At 40.8% G+C, this 19,666-nt stretch overlaps 1 protein-coding gene across 3 annotated transcripts in view; it reads right to left on the reverse strand.

The window, feature by feature from the left end:
- The window catches only part of LOC126545962 (palmitoyltransferase ZDHHC11-like), a 60,160-nt gene that overhangs the window by 8,905 nt on the left and 31,589 nt on the right, over window positions 1–19,666 (reverse strand). For 2 of the 3 annotated variants that reach the window (XM_055061615.2, XM_050194010.3), the window contains 2 exons: window positions 8,658–8,787; window positions 663–753 (listed from right to left, as the gene is read on the reverse strand). In XM_055061615.2, coding sequence (XP_054917590.1) covers window positions 663–753; window positions 8,658–8,787 — 221 coding nt within the window. Of the gene's footprint in view, window positions 1–573; window positions 754–8,657; window positions 8,788–19,666 lie in introns of all 3 variants that reach the window. The other variant, XM_055061616.2, reaches the window with a different exon arrangement.

Genomic DNA, 19,666 nt, shown 5'->3' on the forward strand with positions numbered 1-19,666 from the left:
CCTCACGAGAAATTCTGCAGTCACACTGAAGTAGTGCAACTCAAGTAATTTACTGAGATCAACAAATGTGATCAAGTTTATGTTGTATATCCTCCCCCTCCTCCCCACACTTATTATGAACTATTTCTTATATTTCACCTAAAGCTGAAACTCTGCATCACAAACCATGACCCACCTGTCACCATGCAATTATGCCTAATACAGCGGTTATCCATATTGATTTTAGTGAACAGACTGTTGCACGACTAAAAAATACATCAAAGTATACATTGACAAGCTAGACAAGCACAACAGTGTTATGGAAAAGAAAGTATCGGAGTGCTGAAGCAGATCTGCTGATTTCTGGAACATTATTGTGTGAGCGTAAGATAAACAAATAAATAAATAAATAAAAAATGAACTTCATGGGAGGATTGTGCAGAGCAGTCCATGAGACTAAGGAAATTGCATTCTCTAAGTTGGGTTTGGAGAATGGAACTAAAGCAATAGCTGGAACTCGTGATTACATGGGGAAGAGGTTTCTGGGAAACAAAGGGCCAGGAGGTGTGGGGAGAAAGCACAAGAAGCCAGTACCTGCAGAGCAGCCAAGGCAGGTGCAGTGTAGTAGGACATGCACGCTCACAGCCTCACAGCGTCTGTGCGGTGACCCCAAGAACCACTACCTTGCTGATTGGCGAGCCCCACAATCGGAGCGGCATGGCTGCCATGCTCTGACACTTCCATCAGCTTGCCACTCCGGTTCTTGCGAGCCACCTAAAGAAATTTAAAGGTCTTATCACAATGGGACATGACCTCTATGCATTCTGTTAAACATGCAACATTTTTCATTGGAGAGCTAAACACACTGTAATTTTGTGCATAAACCCACAAAAAAAAAATATTTTAAACTGAGGGTGAGACTAACATGCGAATTTTGCTGTCAGCTGTGGCTTCATGGCAATGCATACTGAACTGCTGTGCAGCTGCCTCTGAAGGCAACTCACATAGAGGTGCGCACATCAACAGACCTAAGCCTACAAGCGATTCGCTTGGCAGAAAAGTGGGACTCTCTGATAACTAGAAATCGCTAAGATGAAACAAACTTTTCTGAGGTTAATGATGCTAGCATCAATTGAGCATGTGAAAAAGTGTTGAACCTGTTACTTTCCAGCTCTGTCAAACAAAACAGTCCCATGTACTAACAGATCTTGACACATAAGGCATTACTAATACCGATCTTGCTCTGCCATTTAATGATTACTTTGTTAATATAGACAGTACTACACCATGTAACCAGCATGCTCAAGACGTGATTTGCTTCAGTCCCCCCCTCTCTCAAATAACTACATCTGTCTTCTCAGAAATTACAACAAAAACAATAGACATTCTAAAGCTTATGCAGTCGAATAAGGCCATGGGTTACAATGGTATAGCTGTAAGCTTACTAAAAAAAAAAGTTGTTGCCTGAAAGGCACAGCATGGATTGTGATATCATATTATTAGATGATGTGTGGTGTTTAATGGCGCAAGGGCCATGCAAATTATTAGACAGCTATACAAAGTAGGGCTAGTGGTTTTATCAGCTGCATAAACTTCTGTATACATTCGCTTATTAACTAAATTAACAAGCAAGTTCTCACACATGCACAGGCAATAATGAGGACATTTCACTCAATGACTGCGGACACTCGCTGTCAGAACGATGGTGTTATGAAGAGCGGCAGCAGTGCCGGGCGAATTCCCCTTCATGCCGCCTTTCACTTCACGGTGAACCAGGCACGAACACAAAGCCATAAGCTATCTCGAGTCGCCTAGCCTTCGAACCCATCACAGATTACCTCCAAGATAGAGCATGCCTGGCCGTGCTCAACTGCCACAGCCAGAGTAGAAGAGGAGACACCCCCCCCCCTTTCCTCCTCCTAGCACACGCACATCTCCCCGTTCCCCCCTTTGCATGCATGAAAAGACAGCACGCACCCTCCCCATCTTCCTTTCTCACACATGTGAGAAGACTCAGCCGCATCAAGCCAACATAAGCCCCTACAGCATACAGTGTGCGGCCACGATGTTATTGCACTTGGACTTTATACGGAACATCACCGCAACACTGACTCCGGAAACTCACCTGAAGTGTCCATAAAATTTTTATTGCAATAAAATAATATCAATATCTCTAGTCCAGCACTTACAAACTTGTTTAATGAATCCTTTCCATGGGGAACCTATCCTGATCAGCTCAAGATTGAAAGAGTGGTAGCAATACACAAAGCAGATAACCCAAATGACCTGGCAAACTGTTGTCCGATAACCATTTTATTATGTACTAATACACTCTTCAAAAAACTTATTGCAAAGCACATGAGAAACTATCTTGAGAAGTACAATGCATATTCTTATATATTAGAAATGCATTTGACTTGATAGATCATAGTATACAATTGCATACGGTAAATTAGAGCATTATGGATTTAGAAGACAAGCACATGAATTTTTGTGGAGTTATGTATAAAATTGTTAACAATATGTGATAGTTGGAGACCAACAACTGTCACTAAAGAAAGTGAGAATGGGTGCTCTACAATGGTTGGTAATGGGCCCCCAATATTATTCTTACTTTTAATCAATGATTCTCCTAGGTTACTCAGATGTTCTCATCCTATTTTATATGCAGATGATACAGCTCTATTGATTCCAAGACAGTCAGTACAAAAAACAGAACACATTGCTCAAACCGAGCTGTGGAATACTCCAGCACATTTTGAGACCAATAAACTTGTTTTAAACTGCAAAAAGGCGAAGGTTATAGCATTTGCCTCTAGCCAAAAGACTGGTCCTGACACATGCACCATGTATGTCGAGACACAAATCCAACAAATTAGCAGTGATAAATATTCAGGAATAACTCTCGACTTGTCACTACACTGGGCGCTATGTATTAAACAAGCAACTAAACAATTTGTTTTTCATTTTTATGCCTTGCTGAGGGTACACAGACATTTCCAAGCTTAAACACAGTTCTCTTTTATATTTCAGCATATTTCATTGCCGTTTAACATATATTGAATCATGGTGTTTGACTTATGTCTTGTAATAGGCACCTTTGCTTAAAATTCATAAACATGCTGTAAGAATAATTGCATCAGTGACTAAGGATGCCCTTTTTCCACAGCATCTTGCATAGTTAAACATGATGCCATTTATTTAAGTTCAGGACTACAACACAGCTGTTTTTATCTACAAAACACTAGCCATAAACATGCCAGATGTTTCATCAATATTTCTTGCAACTACACAGGATATTAGGCAGGCTGAACATAACAAATTCAACTAGCCAAAACTCGCATTGTATATGCTCAATGTTCCCTATCATTTGTTGGCACAAGAATTTGCAACTAACTACCCTTCGCCATTAAAAAAGAAACATCTGTATATTGAGCCATCACTAAAACATCACTTTTAAAACATGCCTATAGTATTCTTGGTTTGGATTGCATTTTGTACTGACTCATGTCATGGATCCAAAACTAGCCATGTAGGCTAAGGACCCAGTTGAACTGTCAACCTTATTGTATTACATTGTGCCAGAATAAAGTGGTTTCTTGTTAGTATTGCTGTGAAGCCACACCACACTTCAAAACTGATTGGCAGTGAGAAGCAGCAACAAGTGAATACATACATAACTGTTCTTGGAGGTCTGCTTTGAGCTGACAAGTGTGGGCGGTTGCTTTTATAAAGATTTGAACAATGTTGCATTCAGTTATTTTTGTGGGGTATACACACAGAATTTTTTACCCTGACAGTAGAAATACCTGGATCATTGGGGATGCAGGTATTATATGCATAAGTGGATTATATGCACAAAAATATGGTATTTCAAAACAACAGCCACAAAAATAAATACATGCACCTTGTCAGTTTTAACTAAAATATGCAAGCATCCAGCCAGAAGCACACCATGCTATCTAGTGATAATTACCTGTACAAGTGGCGAGGTTACATGCACATTCTGTGGCACTCCAACTGCTGCTACAATGTCACAGCAAATCCAGTGCAGCAAATTTCAGCCATGTGCTGGCAAACTTAGTGTGTGCACGTCGCTGTGTTAGCTGCACATATGACTACATATGTCCTACATACATACTACACTGGGTACTCTTGATTATGTTTGCACATTTTCGTTAAAACTGACAAGCCAGCACAGTATACAAGGACTATTTCAGATGTCCAATTTCAATATTAAGGTAAGTAGGGTAAAAGAAGTACAATAAAGCTAGCATCACAGGCATGATGCGTATTACTTTTGGTATGGTACCTCTAGAGATATTGTCTAGAGACACTGTCGCTGGTCACTGATAGCAGTACTACTTAATATAGGTCTATAAGAAACTACAAACAAAGAATGTTCCCAATAGTAGTAATGATAAAACATCATGTCTTACCTTTCAAAGTGGCCCTACAAGTTCTCACTAGGTTTTTATTTCCTTAAACTGTGCATCAATATCAGCACACAAGAATCAGTCAACACGACACTTTACGCACACACACACACACACACACACACACACACACACACACACACACACACACACACACACACACACACACACACACGAGTGAAGAAGGGAAACCGAGGAGCTCGACCTTTGTTAATCATGATTATATAGAGCCAACAGACAATGAAGCGAAGGAAAGCATCAGGGAAATGAGCTGTGCTTGAAATTGAAATGAAGAAAATAATAAAGAAAAAAAAAAACCCATAAAAGTGGACAAAAAGATAACTTGTCGCCGGTGGGAGCTGAACCCACAACCTCCGCATTATGCGTGTCGCACTACCAATTGTGCTACGGTGACAGCTATCAATCTATCCACTTCACTGTCTCATCTGTCGGCTTTTTATATATATATATATATATATATATATATATATATATATATATATATATATATATATATATATATATATATATATCATAAGAAGCCAACAAACGAAGACACCGAGGACAACACAGGGGAAATTACTTTTACTGACTAATTGAAATAAATAAATGATCAATTAATGGAATTGAAAGTGGATGAACAAACAACTTGCCGCAGCTGGGAAGCGATCCCACGTCTTTGCGCTACGCGTGCGATGCTCTACCAATTGAGCTACCGCGGTGCCATCTTCCCATCCACTTTCTGGGGTACTTATGTGTTACTGCTAGAGCTAACCCGGGAGTGTTAGCCAGCGCCACCACTCACAAGCCTTGGCGGTGGATGTGGAACATCCATGGCAGAGGCCACTGGTGTCACGAGTACATGATCTTTTTTGGGTGAAGGCAACTGGTCAATAATCCTAAGCGTGCTACCTGAAGGCATCAATGTTGCCAGATTCAAGACCCTCATTATGCAATGAACGAGAAGAAAGGGGGGTTAACCAAGGGGCCCGATTTTTATTAATCATATCATAAAAAGCCAACAAACAAAGACACCAAGGACACAGGCGAATTTACTTGTATTGACTAAATAAAATAAAGAAATTATAAATTAATGGAATTGAAAGTGGAAGAAAAAAACAACTTGCTGCAGGTGGGGAACGATCCGTCTTTGCATTACGCATGCGATGCTCTACCAATTGAGCTACCGCGGTGCCGTCTTCCCATCCACTTTCGGGGGTACTTATATATTACTACTAGAACTAACCCTGGGAGTGTTAGCCACCACTCACACACCTTGGCTCCATCGCTGTGTTGTGTTTTCGTGGTCCTGACCTAAAGCCGATTGACTCCCGTGTATTATGTTCCCATTTGACACGTCACCAATCTGTAATGTTCCTGCATATTGCGTTGCGTTTGAACGCGGCAGTCACATAAATTTAGCTCTGCAAAGGCAAATTTGCTCTCGTATGTTGGTAATTATACATGTGCAGTTAAGTCAGTCAAGCTCCGCCTGTGGCCCCACCATGAAATGCCGGAAGTCCACGATCGTCAGTCTGGAATTAAGAGTTTCTATCATTTCGCTGCAGTCATCCTCACCGCACTACAGCTATGTTATGCGGTAAAGCATATTAAGCATTGAAAGGGGTTACTGTGACTGAACTAGGGTGACTAAAACTGGGAGGCGTGAAGAGCATGGAGCATCTCCCTTGCCAAGAAATGCCACCTTGCGCAATCCCTCTGCTAGGTCAAGATAGGGTGCTCCGGCCTGGGGCTCTGAGGACTGGCCAGCAGTCAAGATAAGCAACAGGTATATGAGTATTTGAGTAAAAAAGACAAGCAAGAGATTCATAGAACCAGTGTCATGACATTCATAGCTTACCATTCCACATACTTTTGCAAAACTCCCTCATGTTAGCATGCCTAGGTATTGAGGACACACACACATGAGAAAAAAAAAAACAGTCACCATGGTGTTTTGTGTTTCAGTCTAATTCAGGGTACAAATCGTTGACAGAAAAAGTGTCCTTTTTCCATGTGCCAGCATGCAAACAGCAACTTACGAGTTGTGAGTGAGTTATCCTAAGGGCTGACAGAGCTCTACAGGAGAATTTCGCTGTACGTGCACAGTAAAGGAGGTTCTACAGCAAAATGAGGCTCAAGAGGAAGGTCTAATGCAACAGTTCTCATGGAGGCAACAGAAGTGGTCGTGGAACATATACTAACTACACAGAGCAATGCAGCAGCGATGGCCCCTTTATGTACTATTATATGGCAGGCAGTGTGACAAGAAAGTGGGTTCTGCCAACAAACTGAATTATGCTGGGATGCCTGCAATATGTCAAGGGACAGACAGCGCCGCAGTGGAATCGCTGACTCTGACATATCCAAGGAATGGGATTAGGAAGACTTCTGTCTTCTACAGCCGTCAGCGTCACTGTACAAATTGATTCATGCCGTTGAGAGCAAACTGCGTATGCTTAGTACAATGTGCATGCATTCAAAGATTGTGAGCAGCCTAAGCCCTACAGGCAGCAGTGTGCCACAGATTAGCTGGCAAGTACTGCGCAGGTCTAACCTGATTAGTTGTTAAGATTTTTTTTTTCTTCTTTTATCGCAAGGATTCCTTCCCTTTTAAAGGGGCTCAACCAAGCAGCAATTGAAAAAAAAATATCAACAGGGTGAAGCCTTGCATAAATTAAGGCAACATCCAACAAATACGCGTAGATAATTAAACTGTTGATCATAAACTATGTGTTATAAAGCCATGAACCAAATTTCAGTCTCGATTTCCCTGCAACGCTGAGCATGTATCCGTACTGGCTTCACGATTGCATGACCTTAGGCACCACTTAAAGGTGTAATGAGAAAAAGAGAATACATCAATGGACACGATCATTCACACTAATTAGATAAATGTGACTGCCCAAATAAGGGCCACAACAATTTCTCGCACATTAACAAATGCCAATTTCAGAGCAATGAAACAATGAAATATTGGCAAAAGATACCACCCTACCAATGGAACACCCTCGGGCTACTCTCCCTAACTATGTAAATAAATCATATAAATATTTATATAGATCATTCTGCAATTGAAATAACTGCAATAAAGAATGCGGCCCCTTCAAAGTATGCTTTATCGAAGAATGGTTGCATTATGACTAGATTATTTTGCTGGTGCGAGGTTCATGCTGATGTTGCACTCGAAGGTTGTCCAGTGCTATAGGTGTACATCGTGCAAGGGCAATATCATTGTTGAATGTCAAAGTAACTTACACCTGCGAAAAGCAAGCAACACTGTGTGCGAGTGCAATGTCACAGACGTGCGAGCAGCTACTACGCCCTGGTACCCCCAGCGACAGTGCCACTACAACGGGAATGTGCATCCCGGCAAGCTTAATTGGAGCAGCCGGTTTTCACATCTCCCAGTTCTAGCCACTCTAACGATACACAGTTCATGACCCTTAATTATACAAGCATGCATGCGCTGTTTCCTATCAAAGCTGTTTCTGATCACAGTATGAGCAACGGGACGTATAGTAACTGTACTGGCAGGGCCGTTATGCTTTTTTTTTTCCACAGTCCCTTGAAAAAATGGGATTCTACTGTGTGTGTGTGTCTGAACGAGAAGGAAACTGAGGCACTCCATTTTTATTAGTCATGTCATAAGAAGGCAACAAATACTGACACCATGAACAGCATAGGGGGAACTACCTGCAGGTATTAATTGAATTAAAGAAATAATAAATAAATGAAAAATGAAAGCGGATGAAAATACAACTGGCCACAAATGGGATACGAACCCACGTCTTTGCATTACGAGTGCGATGCTCTTACCAATTGAGCTACCCTGGTGCCATTTTCTCATCCACTTGCTGGGGTGCTTAAGGTGTGCATGTGTGTGTGTGTCAATAGGAAAAGGAGAAACAGCATGAGTGAAAATTGGGTTTTGTTACAGATGTAATTGTGCTGCACCATTCCTTTAGAACAATGCATTTCCTTGGTTCCTCATTTTAAGGGAACTCCCCAGTGCAGTCAGCCCTCAAAGCAGCTAGTGCCCCTTTGGAGCTTAAAAAGGTGGTAAGCAGAATGTGCTAGTGACCAGCCCCCAAGTGACACTCACTTGTTTTCTTTGTTTTTTTTTTTTAGACGAGGAGGGGAGAGAGTGAGAGAGAGAGAAGAAATGCAGCAGTGAGTCTGCAGATTCAGAGCAGCGAAATTGCAGAATTCTGGAAACTGTACATTTTTCTCTAGCCTCACCTTAAGCCTTGACTTGTGTATCTCTCGGAGGACGTAGCGCTGACGTGATGGACTGTTAGATTGCTGCACATCTCGAGAGTGGAATGAGCCACCACGGGTACCTTTTTCATGACCATTGGGAACGTCGATCCTGTTTTTGTGCAGATAACGACAAAATGCAAAAACAGGAAGCAGTTTGAATATGCAAGCATGTAATGGTAATTGAAGTATATGTAGGGTTATTCCACGCCAACTATCCCAACTGTGGCGTTTGACTAATGTCCATTTCTCTCAAAACATTTCAAAAAAGTTTCACATGCATAAGCATTACTCGCACAGTATTTTCTCAAAATATTATGAGCCGGAAACATTTTTGCGCCTGTGAGGCCCATTTGAATTTCACGAAATGGTGGAAAACCAGGTGAAAAACAAATATTTGCCAAAAATACACTGTTTCTTGCATTCTTTCAAACTTTGCATGGCATTGTCTGAACGTTCTGCTTTCATTATAATTATAAAACAGTTTTGCAAAATGCTTTTATGTTTTTCAATCGTTTGCACCTAGGTGAAAATATGCAAATTGTAGTGCTTTTGAGAAATTTTCACCAAAAACGGTCATAGAAGGAAACATGGAATTATTTTTATAGAACTGTTCCTAACACATCTTATATTCTAAAATGTTATTTTTGCCAGTGTGTTGTGCACAGGCTCTAAAACAACAGCCTGACTTTAGCAAAAATGCTGTTTTGGCCTATGTTTAGATGTTGGTAACACATATAGACCCTGTAATGAGTGGAAAACAAAGAATAATGAACACAACCTGTCACACAGAGGACAGCATATGCTATAGCAAGAAATTGTATCCAAGGTGACAGTTCATTTAAAAATAAAGATATACGTCAAGCTACAAAGCATTTGTTTTTATTTTCATGGGTAATTAGGAAGATGCATGCATTCTCACTTGTATAACGTGCAGAAATACAACACACTTCTTGTAATGCAAAATTTTTTCATAGAACTCCTGCAAACATATGTGCTGCAAGTTTTTGTGATTCAACTGTTCAGTTTAATAATTAATAGCAGCTTGTAGTGACTTGAATTTTCCCAAAACAAAAGGGTTTGCTCATGTGTAACCCTTGTCATCGCTCCTCGTGCCACTGAATATCGTCATACAAGGTGACTTGATGGCAGTGGCGCCCCAACTATTTCTTGAGTGCATGTGTGCGTGCACGGGGGGGTACCACAAACCATCTCTCTCTTTCTGATATATATATATATATATATATATCATCAGCCTGGTTACGCCCACTGCAGGGCAAAGGCCTCTCCCATACTTCTCCAACTACCCCGGTCATGTACTAATTGTGGCCATGTTCTCACTGCAAACTTCTTAATCTCATCCGCCCACCTCACTTTCTGCCGTCCCCTGCTACACTTCCCTTCCCTTGGAATCCAGTCTGTAACCCTTAATGACCATCGGTTATCTTCCCTCCTCATTACATGTCCTGCCCATGCCCATTTCTTTTTCTTGATTTCAACTAAGATGTCATTAACTCGCGTTTGTTCCCTCACCCAATCTTTTCTTTTCTTATCCCTTAACGTTACACCCATCATTCTTCTTTCCATAGCTCGTTGCGTCGTCCTCAATTTAAGTAGAACCCTTTTTGTAAGCCTCCAAGTTTCTGCCCCGTACGTGAGTACTGGTAAGACACAGGTGTTATACACTTTTCTCTTGAGGGATAGTGGCAACCTGCTGCTCATGATCTGAGAATGCCTGCCAAACGCACCCCAGCCCATTCTTATTCTTCTAATTATTTAAGTCTCATGATCCGGATCTGCGGTCACTACCTGTCCTAAGTAGATATATTCCTTTACCACTTCCAGTGCCTCGCTACCTATCGTAAACTGCTGTTCTCTTCCGAGACTGGTAAACATTACTTTAGTTTTCTGCAGATTAATTTTTAGACCTACCCTTTTGCTTTGCCTCCCCAGGTCAGTGAGCATGCATTGCAATTGGTCAATATACACACACACACACACACACACACACACACACACACACACACACACACACACACACACACACACACACACACACACACACACACACACACACACACACACACACACACACACACACACACACACACACACACACACACACACACACACACACACAAACACGACATACCAGCCAAAAAGCAGACTATATGTATATACATATATATACATATTGCATTAAGAAAAAGAGCCTGGAAATGCACCTGACATTTCTTTTTATAATTGACAAGAAAACACCTGATTATCAATCACATATGGTGAACCATTGGGTACCACAAAATTACTTGAATTTGAATTGATTCCATGAAGTTATATAAAACCACAGGATGATTCAGGGACTAAAGGCAATTTGTGCCTGGCAGAGGCCCCTGAACCCACACAGTAGCAGCAGTACAGCGCATACAAAAAATACACATTTGACACAAACAATCTTAATAATTAAACAAAGAAAAGTACTTGGTGTATAAGCGTAAAAAAAGAAAGAAATTCTGAGGTTTTATGTGCCGAAACCACGATTTGATTATGAGGCTAAGTGTAGTGGGGTACTACGCGTTAATTTTGAACGCCTGGGGTTCTTCAATGTGCACCTAATGCGTGCCACAAGGGCATTTTTTGCATCTCGCCCCCATCAAAATGCGGCCGCCGCAGCCGGGATTTGATCCTGCGATCTCACGCTTAGCAGCATAACGCCATAGCTGCTAAGCTATCACGGCAGGTTGTTCAAGTCTACAGCACAAATTTATTGCTAGTTAAGGCAATAGTATTCTCGAGGTTATGCACAACAAAGTACAATCAGCATAAAAGACTTGAAATATTCACAAGAAAAATGGCAGCAGATGTGACCTTACAGAATTATTACCCAATTTCCAAAGAAGCTGTTTCTTTCCAGCAGTTGCAATAAGAATTTCAGTTTCCTGTAATTATATTGCATACTTTAAAAGTTGCCTGTATCTGGCTGCTCCATTTCAAACCTTGCCCACATGTAATGCTTTCGAGCACTTGTTATTAGAAATTTTTAAAAAGCCAGTAACTCATCAACACAAATTTTACACTGCCAGAATATTGACCATAGTGTCCCACCCCTTTTGATAGATTTGATCTTGTTGCATTCACAATGTTCCCAGGGCAGCAGGATAAATTCTGCTTTGTTCGTAAAACATTCATAAAGCTCTGGATCACTTGCATGGGTAATTTACTGCAAATGTTGTCAATTTGGCCTTTCACTTTGAACTTTCCCTTCACATTACCCATAATGCGCCACTTATTTTTGGGAAATAACAAGATGCCTAGTTTAGTTCACTAAGGACATCAGAGAAACCAACTGCGAATGTATTATGACATATAAAAATCGAAAACAAAAATAGAGTTTAGTAATTATTTGCAACACTTCTAACTGAAACAGGAGCATAAAAATCTTGTCACACATTGTACTTAACATGAATGCCCCACTTCCGTTTACACGAAATATAAACCTGTTGTAACCTACAGTTATGTCTGGACATTAAAAAGAACAGCTGATAATGGCCATATCACACATTCTAAAACTTTATTAGAAGATTTATATTACAAAAGTCATGTTTGATCCAACAGCATTTAACATTGCACAGAGATTTTTCAGAGCGTTCCAGACAACCATTTTCACAAAATTTATTCTAGGTGTCATTTGTAACTCTGCCACGGCAATGGGCTAAATTGTGCTTTGCTCATTAGACACACTCATCCCTAAAGCATTTGCATATGTAATTTATTGGCAAAGCCCCAATTACCCACCCACTTTGACCATTGCCTACACACCACCCATTTACCTAGTCCTTGCTGTCACCAAGCATAAAGAAGCTGCCTTATTCAATTCACTGAGGACACCAGGCGAACCCAATATACCATTAACTTGAATGAACAAGGGTTCAGTAATTATTTGTAACACTTCTAAATAAGCCAGAAACATTAAACCTTTGCTACACATTGCACTTACAATGTGCACATTCCTTCCAAGTACAATGTTTCTGAAACACACAGTTCTCTTGGGAATTTGGAAAATGTAGCTGATAACGGCAGCATGACACCTTGGGACAATTGCTTAGGAAAATAAATTTTTTTTTCAAAAGCTGTATTTGATCAACATGCATATAACACCACCCACAAACTTGGCGTAGTGTTCCCATTACATTTGCAAAATCTGACATCGGTTGTAATTATGCCAAGGGCAGTGGTATAAGTTTTACGCCACTCGTAAAATGCACTAATTACGCTCGAGACCACTTGCACGCGTAATATATTGCAAAAGGCGCATTTAACAGACTTATTTGGAATGTTGCCTACATATTACACATACTGTGCCCTTATTTTCCACAAATATGAACAAGGTGCCTTGTTTAGTTACCCCTGAAAAAACAAACTACGAACCTCGTATGATGTATGAAAATAGCAAGAAATGAGGTTTCAATAATTTGAAACGCTACTACGTAGTATTTATGAGAAGGAATGTAAAAGTTTTGCAGTACATTGCACTTCAAATTTTGTGAAAATGGGGAGAATTCGAAGTTCGTATCTTGTGCAGTTACCCAGACTCCTAAGTTACCTTAGGAGTCTGGGAAACGTTTTGAATAATGGCAGTATGACACCCTGGAAAGCTTGAATAAGTAACTTTTTAGGGCTGTAATGAACCCACACGAATTAAACGTTTATCGTTCGTCATTCAGAACATGCCTTCTACTTCAACAAAATATAAACACCATTCCTCGCATAGTTTATTATTGACAAAACTGGGAAAACAACTAAATGCCTTGTATAACGTATAACAAATTGGAGAAAGCGGGTATTTAGTAATTATTTTTAAAGCACATAAGTAGCCTACACAGTTCAAACTTTCAGTACATCACCCAAGAAGTTGGAACGTGTTCCACAAAATATCAAATCTTTGCTGCTCTTGTTCCTGCCAAGGAACATGTGCTAGTGTAACTCTTACATAGAAACAGCCTAAAAATTAAATGGACAGATGTCAGAAGTAACACATGCCACTTAAAAAAAAAAAAATCAAGTCGGCATTGTAATGGTATTTTAATGGCTCTGCGCATTTGACAAGGTCATTTTCGCCAATATATGTACGATAACTCGTGATTACACAATAAAATTCGACAGTCAGACCTGTAAGAGGTTTTATTTGTTTTTTGATGGTGATAATAGACAAACTTATAATGTTATGTAGGCTATCTCTGGACAGAGATCCAATACTTCCGGTATTTGATAATCTAATGATTTCACGCCATAAGGCATGCAATGGTACTACACGGCTGATTATAATACTTTATTTAGACTCACCTCACTGTTAAGTTACATACAGCAAGCCGAGTTGGTATGTACAAATAAGCTTACGCAGCCTGAAGAAACTGGGCATGATGCAAGAACCACAAGCTGAAATTTGTTATGGCAGGAACTGTCCAATGCCAGCCTTTTCCACAAGGCAAGTGTGTACAGCACACCCTGCTTGACGTCTGCTACAGCTCGTTGAGGCTAGGCACGAAAGACGATCCTCAGTGCCCAAGCAGGGGATATGTAATAAAAAAAAAAGTATTACTTACGTGGCCAATGTGTTCAGAAACAAAATTTGGCTTCAGTGGTTGTTTTGTTGGATTTTCCAGTATGCAGCCGGAAGTTCCCACTTTCAAGAGTGTGTGTATGTGGGGGGGGGGGGGGGGGTGCAAATGTAGTACTTTGCAATCCTTCATTTTTGACAGTGGGGGGCAAGTGCCCCCCCCCCACTGTAAATGTATATATGCCTATGCTCGATGGTCAGGTGTTTTACAACTAGTTGCCCATAAGGATCGTCTGAACTTTACGTTATTTATTGTAGTCACTTTTCAGCATATGCATAAATATACGATATTAGATAATGAACATTGTAGATTTTTGAAGGAATGGAAGCAAGTGGCGCCGTAACATATCATATGGAGGTGAAAAAATATGACCTATACAGCTCAACTCAACAGGCCACATGCCAGAGAGAGCTCGACATCTTTCTGCAATATTCAAAGAGCCATGACTAGATAAGCTTGAGAAGTCTGACTTTGAATGCAGTTAATACAAAGTTAACTTAGGATAACTGCCACTAAATATCTCCACAGAAGTTCAGCAATTAGTGAATTAAAAGAGATTATAATTTAGAAAACTGGAGAACTGAACAAAGATGCAGCCAATGAAGTGACTTGGTCTGGCACAAAATTGGGCCAGTATAGCGTGCAACTATTCCAATCTGCTTTTATTCTAAATCTGCCATCAGTCCTCCATGAGAGGTGAAAATAAATCGGGCCCTGTCGATATAGACTACTTGCAGCAAGCACCCAGTTTTATTCTTTCTGCATTCTTTAGGCTCTTGAAGCAATGGCTGTCATGATGGGGAACAGTAATCATGCTTGATCAGCTTCTCTCTATAAGCAAGCTGGCCTAAGTCATGCAGCTTGAACTGATGCTGCAGTGTTCATGTGCTTTCCACAGTGCCATATTTTTCCATGTATAACCCGCCAACATGATTAACCACACCCAATTACAACAGCCTAGAAAGAAAAAGAAAATCTGCACATATATAACCAGTGGAAATAAATGTGTACAACAAAATTAAAATATTTGAAAGAATAGTTTCCATTCACGGATGCATGACTTGCCCACGTCATACCTTCGGCCAGCGGCTCTCTCCCCGCTCTCCCTCAGCGATGCTGATAAAGCTGGATGCACATGACGGACGTGATCACGGACGAATCAGCCACATGACATAGGACATGAATCGGATCGCTTCACAGCTAGCATACACATGACAGAGGATGACACCACAGACGGAGCCACCCTCGCATGAGCAACGGCGATGGAACAAATGTGACCGAACTGAAAATCCCGATGGTGATTTCACGCTTTGTAATATTGCGAAGCGCTTTGCATGGAACGAGGGAGCACCGCGGGAACAGAGTTTGCCAGTGCTGCATGCACTATTCGCTAATTACTAATTGCAAAATGGCCCGTAGAAAGGAGGAGAATGGGTGACCATGAAGGAGGGGAGAAGGAAGCTTCAAAACACCGGGATGGGGAGAGGGTGGGGTTCCCTAGGAGATAATGAAACTTTGAATGGTGGAGAACCTTGGCAGAGAATCCCTCCGATCGTATAACTTAATGCATTGTCACGTGTGCAGCAGGCTTTTGTCTTCACGTGCTACAGGAGTGTAATGTACTGTAGAATTTTTCAGAATATTTTGAGTGGGTTATATGCGTGAAAATACAGTATTTCTAGTAAATAATAAGGACATTCACACTCAAAGAGATGAGCCTGCTAGTGAAGCTTGTTGAAGTCTGATGAAATCTTGTCTGGTTGGAAAGAATCATGGTGAAAAACAGAGCCGACACCGACCAAGGGTATAAAAATTATTCGAAAATTTTACCTTTCGGCTCCCATGTGGGGGCTGAAACAGAGAACTTGGAAATATGTTTTTTTACATTGGTCAGCGTCTGTTTTGTTTTTCTTCATAGTGAGCTTGTAAAGAATGTCGGTCTGACCAATTGTGTGTGCTTATACGAGTGAAAACTCTAAACCATGTGAAGGTTATGCTGTATGCTGTCATGTTATGCTGTACATACACTGTGGAAGTGCTAATGGATAAAAGCAAGCTGCTGAGAGAAAAAATGAAGTTGCACACAATATTAGTGAGACATAATATCACAACAATGCACACTCCTGAGCATGTGCAGATTATTGAGTCAATGTTAAAGCGGTGTAGTTGTCGAAGCGGAAAATTAGACAGCCTGACAGACGCTTTTATGTCTTCGCTGCAGCTGTCATTAAAAAAATTATGTAATAGCAGAGTTAATCAAAGTGAACATTTTGCATTACTTGATTTGGGAAGTGTGAGAAGCTGAGAAGGTGAATTTCAAAGATATTTCCTGTCAAAGTTCTTAACTTTTGAGATTCCCCAATGTGCCGCACATTGCCAAATCTGACCTGAAGTAACAGTGCAATCTTCAGTCTATACGGTGCATGGTGTTGCTCGTAGAACATTTCCAATGTCAATGTTTAACAATGTGTCGAAAAGTTGTTGATCAAAGTGACAGATTTTCTATGGCCTGGTAAGGAAAGAGTTAAGACTGCCAATCTCAACAATATGGCTATGAAGAAAGCTACTATCTCTATTAAAAAAACCCAAACCTGTCGCGAATTACTGTTTGGTTCAATAATAAATAAATAAATAAATAAATAAATAAATAAATATACAAACGTAAAAATAAAATGAAGGGCTACTATAGGGGACACATATCAAAGCACGATCTCTCTCAATTACCCATGAAAAGTTTCCACATTTGTGGAATCAAGCTTAATTTTCTGGCAATTTTTTAGTTTGAGTACCATGTCTTGCTTTCTTTTGTGTGTGAAATTCAAATGGCGCGAAGGCAGACAAAAATTTTACCCGCAAGAAATATTTTGGGAATGCATTTCTCGAACTGTAGTATAATAAGCCACAATGTTTAAGATAGAAATTGGAGAAAGTCTAGTTCATTGCTGGTGAATTTGGCATGAAATGACTGACCCTCTATACTTGCAGGATAAACTCTCATCACATAACTTTTGAGCCTTTCAGTGAGGCCAATACCCAGATAGCCACAAACATCCAATAGATGTACCGGATCAATCAAAACATCCAACAAAAGATGGGATGTCCTATGGACATCCTTTGCATGCATATGCATCTAAGGGACGTACAATGGCATCAAAGTTTTGGATGTCCAATGAGCATCCATTTAGTTCGTTCATCAGACGTACCGCAGACAAAATTTGGATGTCCATGGGACATCCATGAAGTTTGTACTTTCGACGTGCATTGTAGGCCCCCCAATGTTTCGCATTGTCTACGCAGGCTTTTATGATTTTGACGTGGACAATGCTGCGCAGTTGGAGCCTTAGTTTGGTGCGACGATCGCACGGTATCATCAGTGATTATGTAATGAATGTCCATAGACGTCCCATCTAAAAAAATTTTTTTTTTGCAGTTAACGACTTCTTTATTTCCAACTTTGGAAAAGTAATCGAAAAAACAAGGTACAGTACGTTTGGGAATGAACTGATATATATAGTAGAAAAAACTGCATGAAAATTATATCAAGTCGCTCTACTTTTATTGAGCACCACCAAATTTTTTTAAACTGTGACAAACTTTCCGTGTGGAAGTGATTGCGCGGCCTTCGACACTTGAAACTCCACCTCGGAGGCCATGAGCGTCGAAAGCGTGCTCGAAAGCAAGGAGCCGGAAGCATGTCACAAATATTGCACTAAATGAAAAAGGGTGTTTAAAGACGTCAGAATAGTTAAATGACTTAAAGAGATTTTACGCAGCATTATTGTCCAATTATCAATTATTCTCACAGTCGCGTGCCTGTCATACGTCACGATAAGTGCACCCATCAAACAAGCGTATGCGGGCATGTGCCAGCTTGTTGTGTTTCGGTAGAGTTTCGGTGCTGGCGCTGAGCCGTACTCTAGTGTTCCCTGAAGGGCTGCAGAAGATAGGTAGCAAGATAGCGCCAGCTTTTCTGTTCTGACAATGAACCACTCTTAGGTTGCGGTGCCCCCCCCCCCCCACCCCCAGTTGATGCTGTGACACTTCATTTCTTATTCTCGCCATGTCTGCAGTGGTGTCCAGTCGTCAGTAGGCACATGTTTCTCAAGGTATGTCGGCAGTTTGTTTTCGCTTTCTTCTCTTTTATGCTGTTAATGAGTGTTTAGCATGGGCCGAAGAGCTGATACACAATGCAAATGCACAACAGTTTCGGCAGTACCCTTCAAGGGATGGCGGTGCTTCTTGTCGGAATAGTATTAAACTGAGCCAATTGGTGCATGGCTAAGACAAGTTTGCAACAGCTGAACTGCAACCCGAAACAAACAGCGATAGACAAGCGATGTTCTTGTCTGTCTCCCTTTGTCCCATGTTTCAGTTCAGCTTCTCATACTCATCTTGCTCTTTCTTGTACTGTGCTTCTTGCGATCTGCAGATTTGGTACACAACGGCACAATGGTTTCCGTGGTTCTGGCACATGTTTTCAATAGTGGTGTTCGATGTTGTGAGGTAGTCACCATTCATGCATTGTTTTTGTTCTGTCTGCTGGTGGAAATCTTTTGTAATAAGGGCTGTCTGTAGAGCGAAGTGATCTTTTGCGTACTTTGTTGCACCTCTGTATGTTTACATAGCTCCTGTGTATAGCGTGCAGTATTACGTGCTTGTATCATATGTAGGCACAAGGCATGAACTTTCACGTGTCCTTGAACAGTCAATATTTTTGCACATTATATAAAGCTTTGCGGTGCTCTACTGCTTGCAAAGACAAATTTCATTCAGTGGTACTATTTAACCAGATGCCTCATATCTGCTTCCATGATAAAGGAGATGCTATAGCTGTAGATTTCTACTCTGGGATTTTAACCTAATGACTGAATTTAGAGAAGCTGAAAACTGGTTACATTAAGTGTTTTAAGCTACTTTGTATGTCTTACCCCCCCCAATTAAGAAATGTGCCTTAACTAGAAGCCCATGCTTGATTTGGTCAAGATAAAGCCTGATGAGAACGTGCCCAAGGAAAGGCAATGAGTGTCTTGGACACTTTCACGCATTTCATTACAGTGACAGAGTCAAGCATGGGCTTCAAGTAAGCGTGAATATCTGATTGCAGGGTAAGCAATAAGCGATGTGTTTGCATAGTTGTAAAGATTCTATCCTTTTTCATGTTTAGGATGCTCAAGGCAGCCAGAAAGAGAGTGGTCTTCCAAGTACGATTTGCCCTCCAGCCTCGCATAGCATCGTAATGTGTGCCTTTAGGAGTGCTGACAAATTTTCTTCCTCTTTTGAAACTGGTAGTGGTCTAACTTCTAATCACCATAATAACTACAAGGCTAAAAACCTACCTTCAGCGTAGAAAAATAATGGAATGGCAACCTTAAGGTG

This window comes from Dermacentor andersoni, chromosome 1, assembly GCF_023375885.2.
Source record: "Dermacentor andersoni chromosome 1, qqDerAnde1_hic_scaffold, whole genome shotgun sequence".
NCBI classification, from domain to species: Eukaryota; Metazoa; Arthropoda; class Arachnida; order Ixodida; family Ixodidae; genus Dermacentor; species Dermacentor andersoni.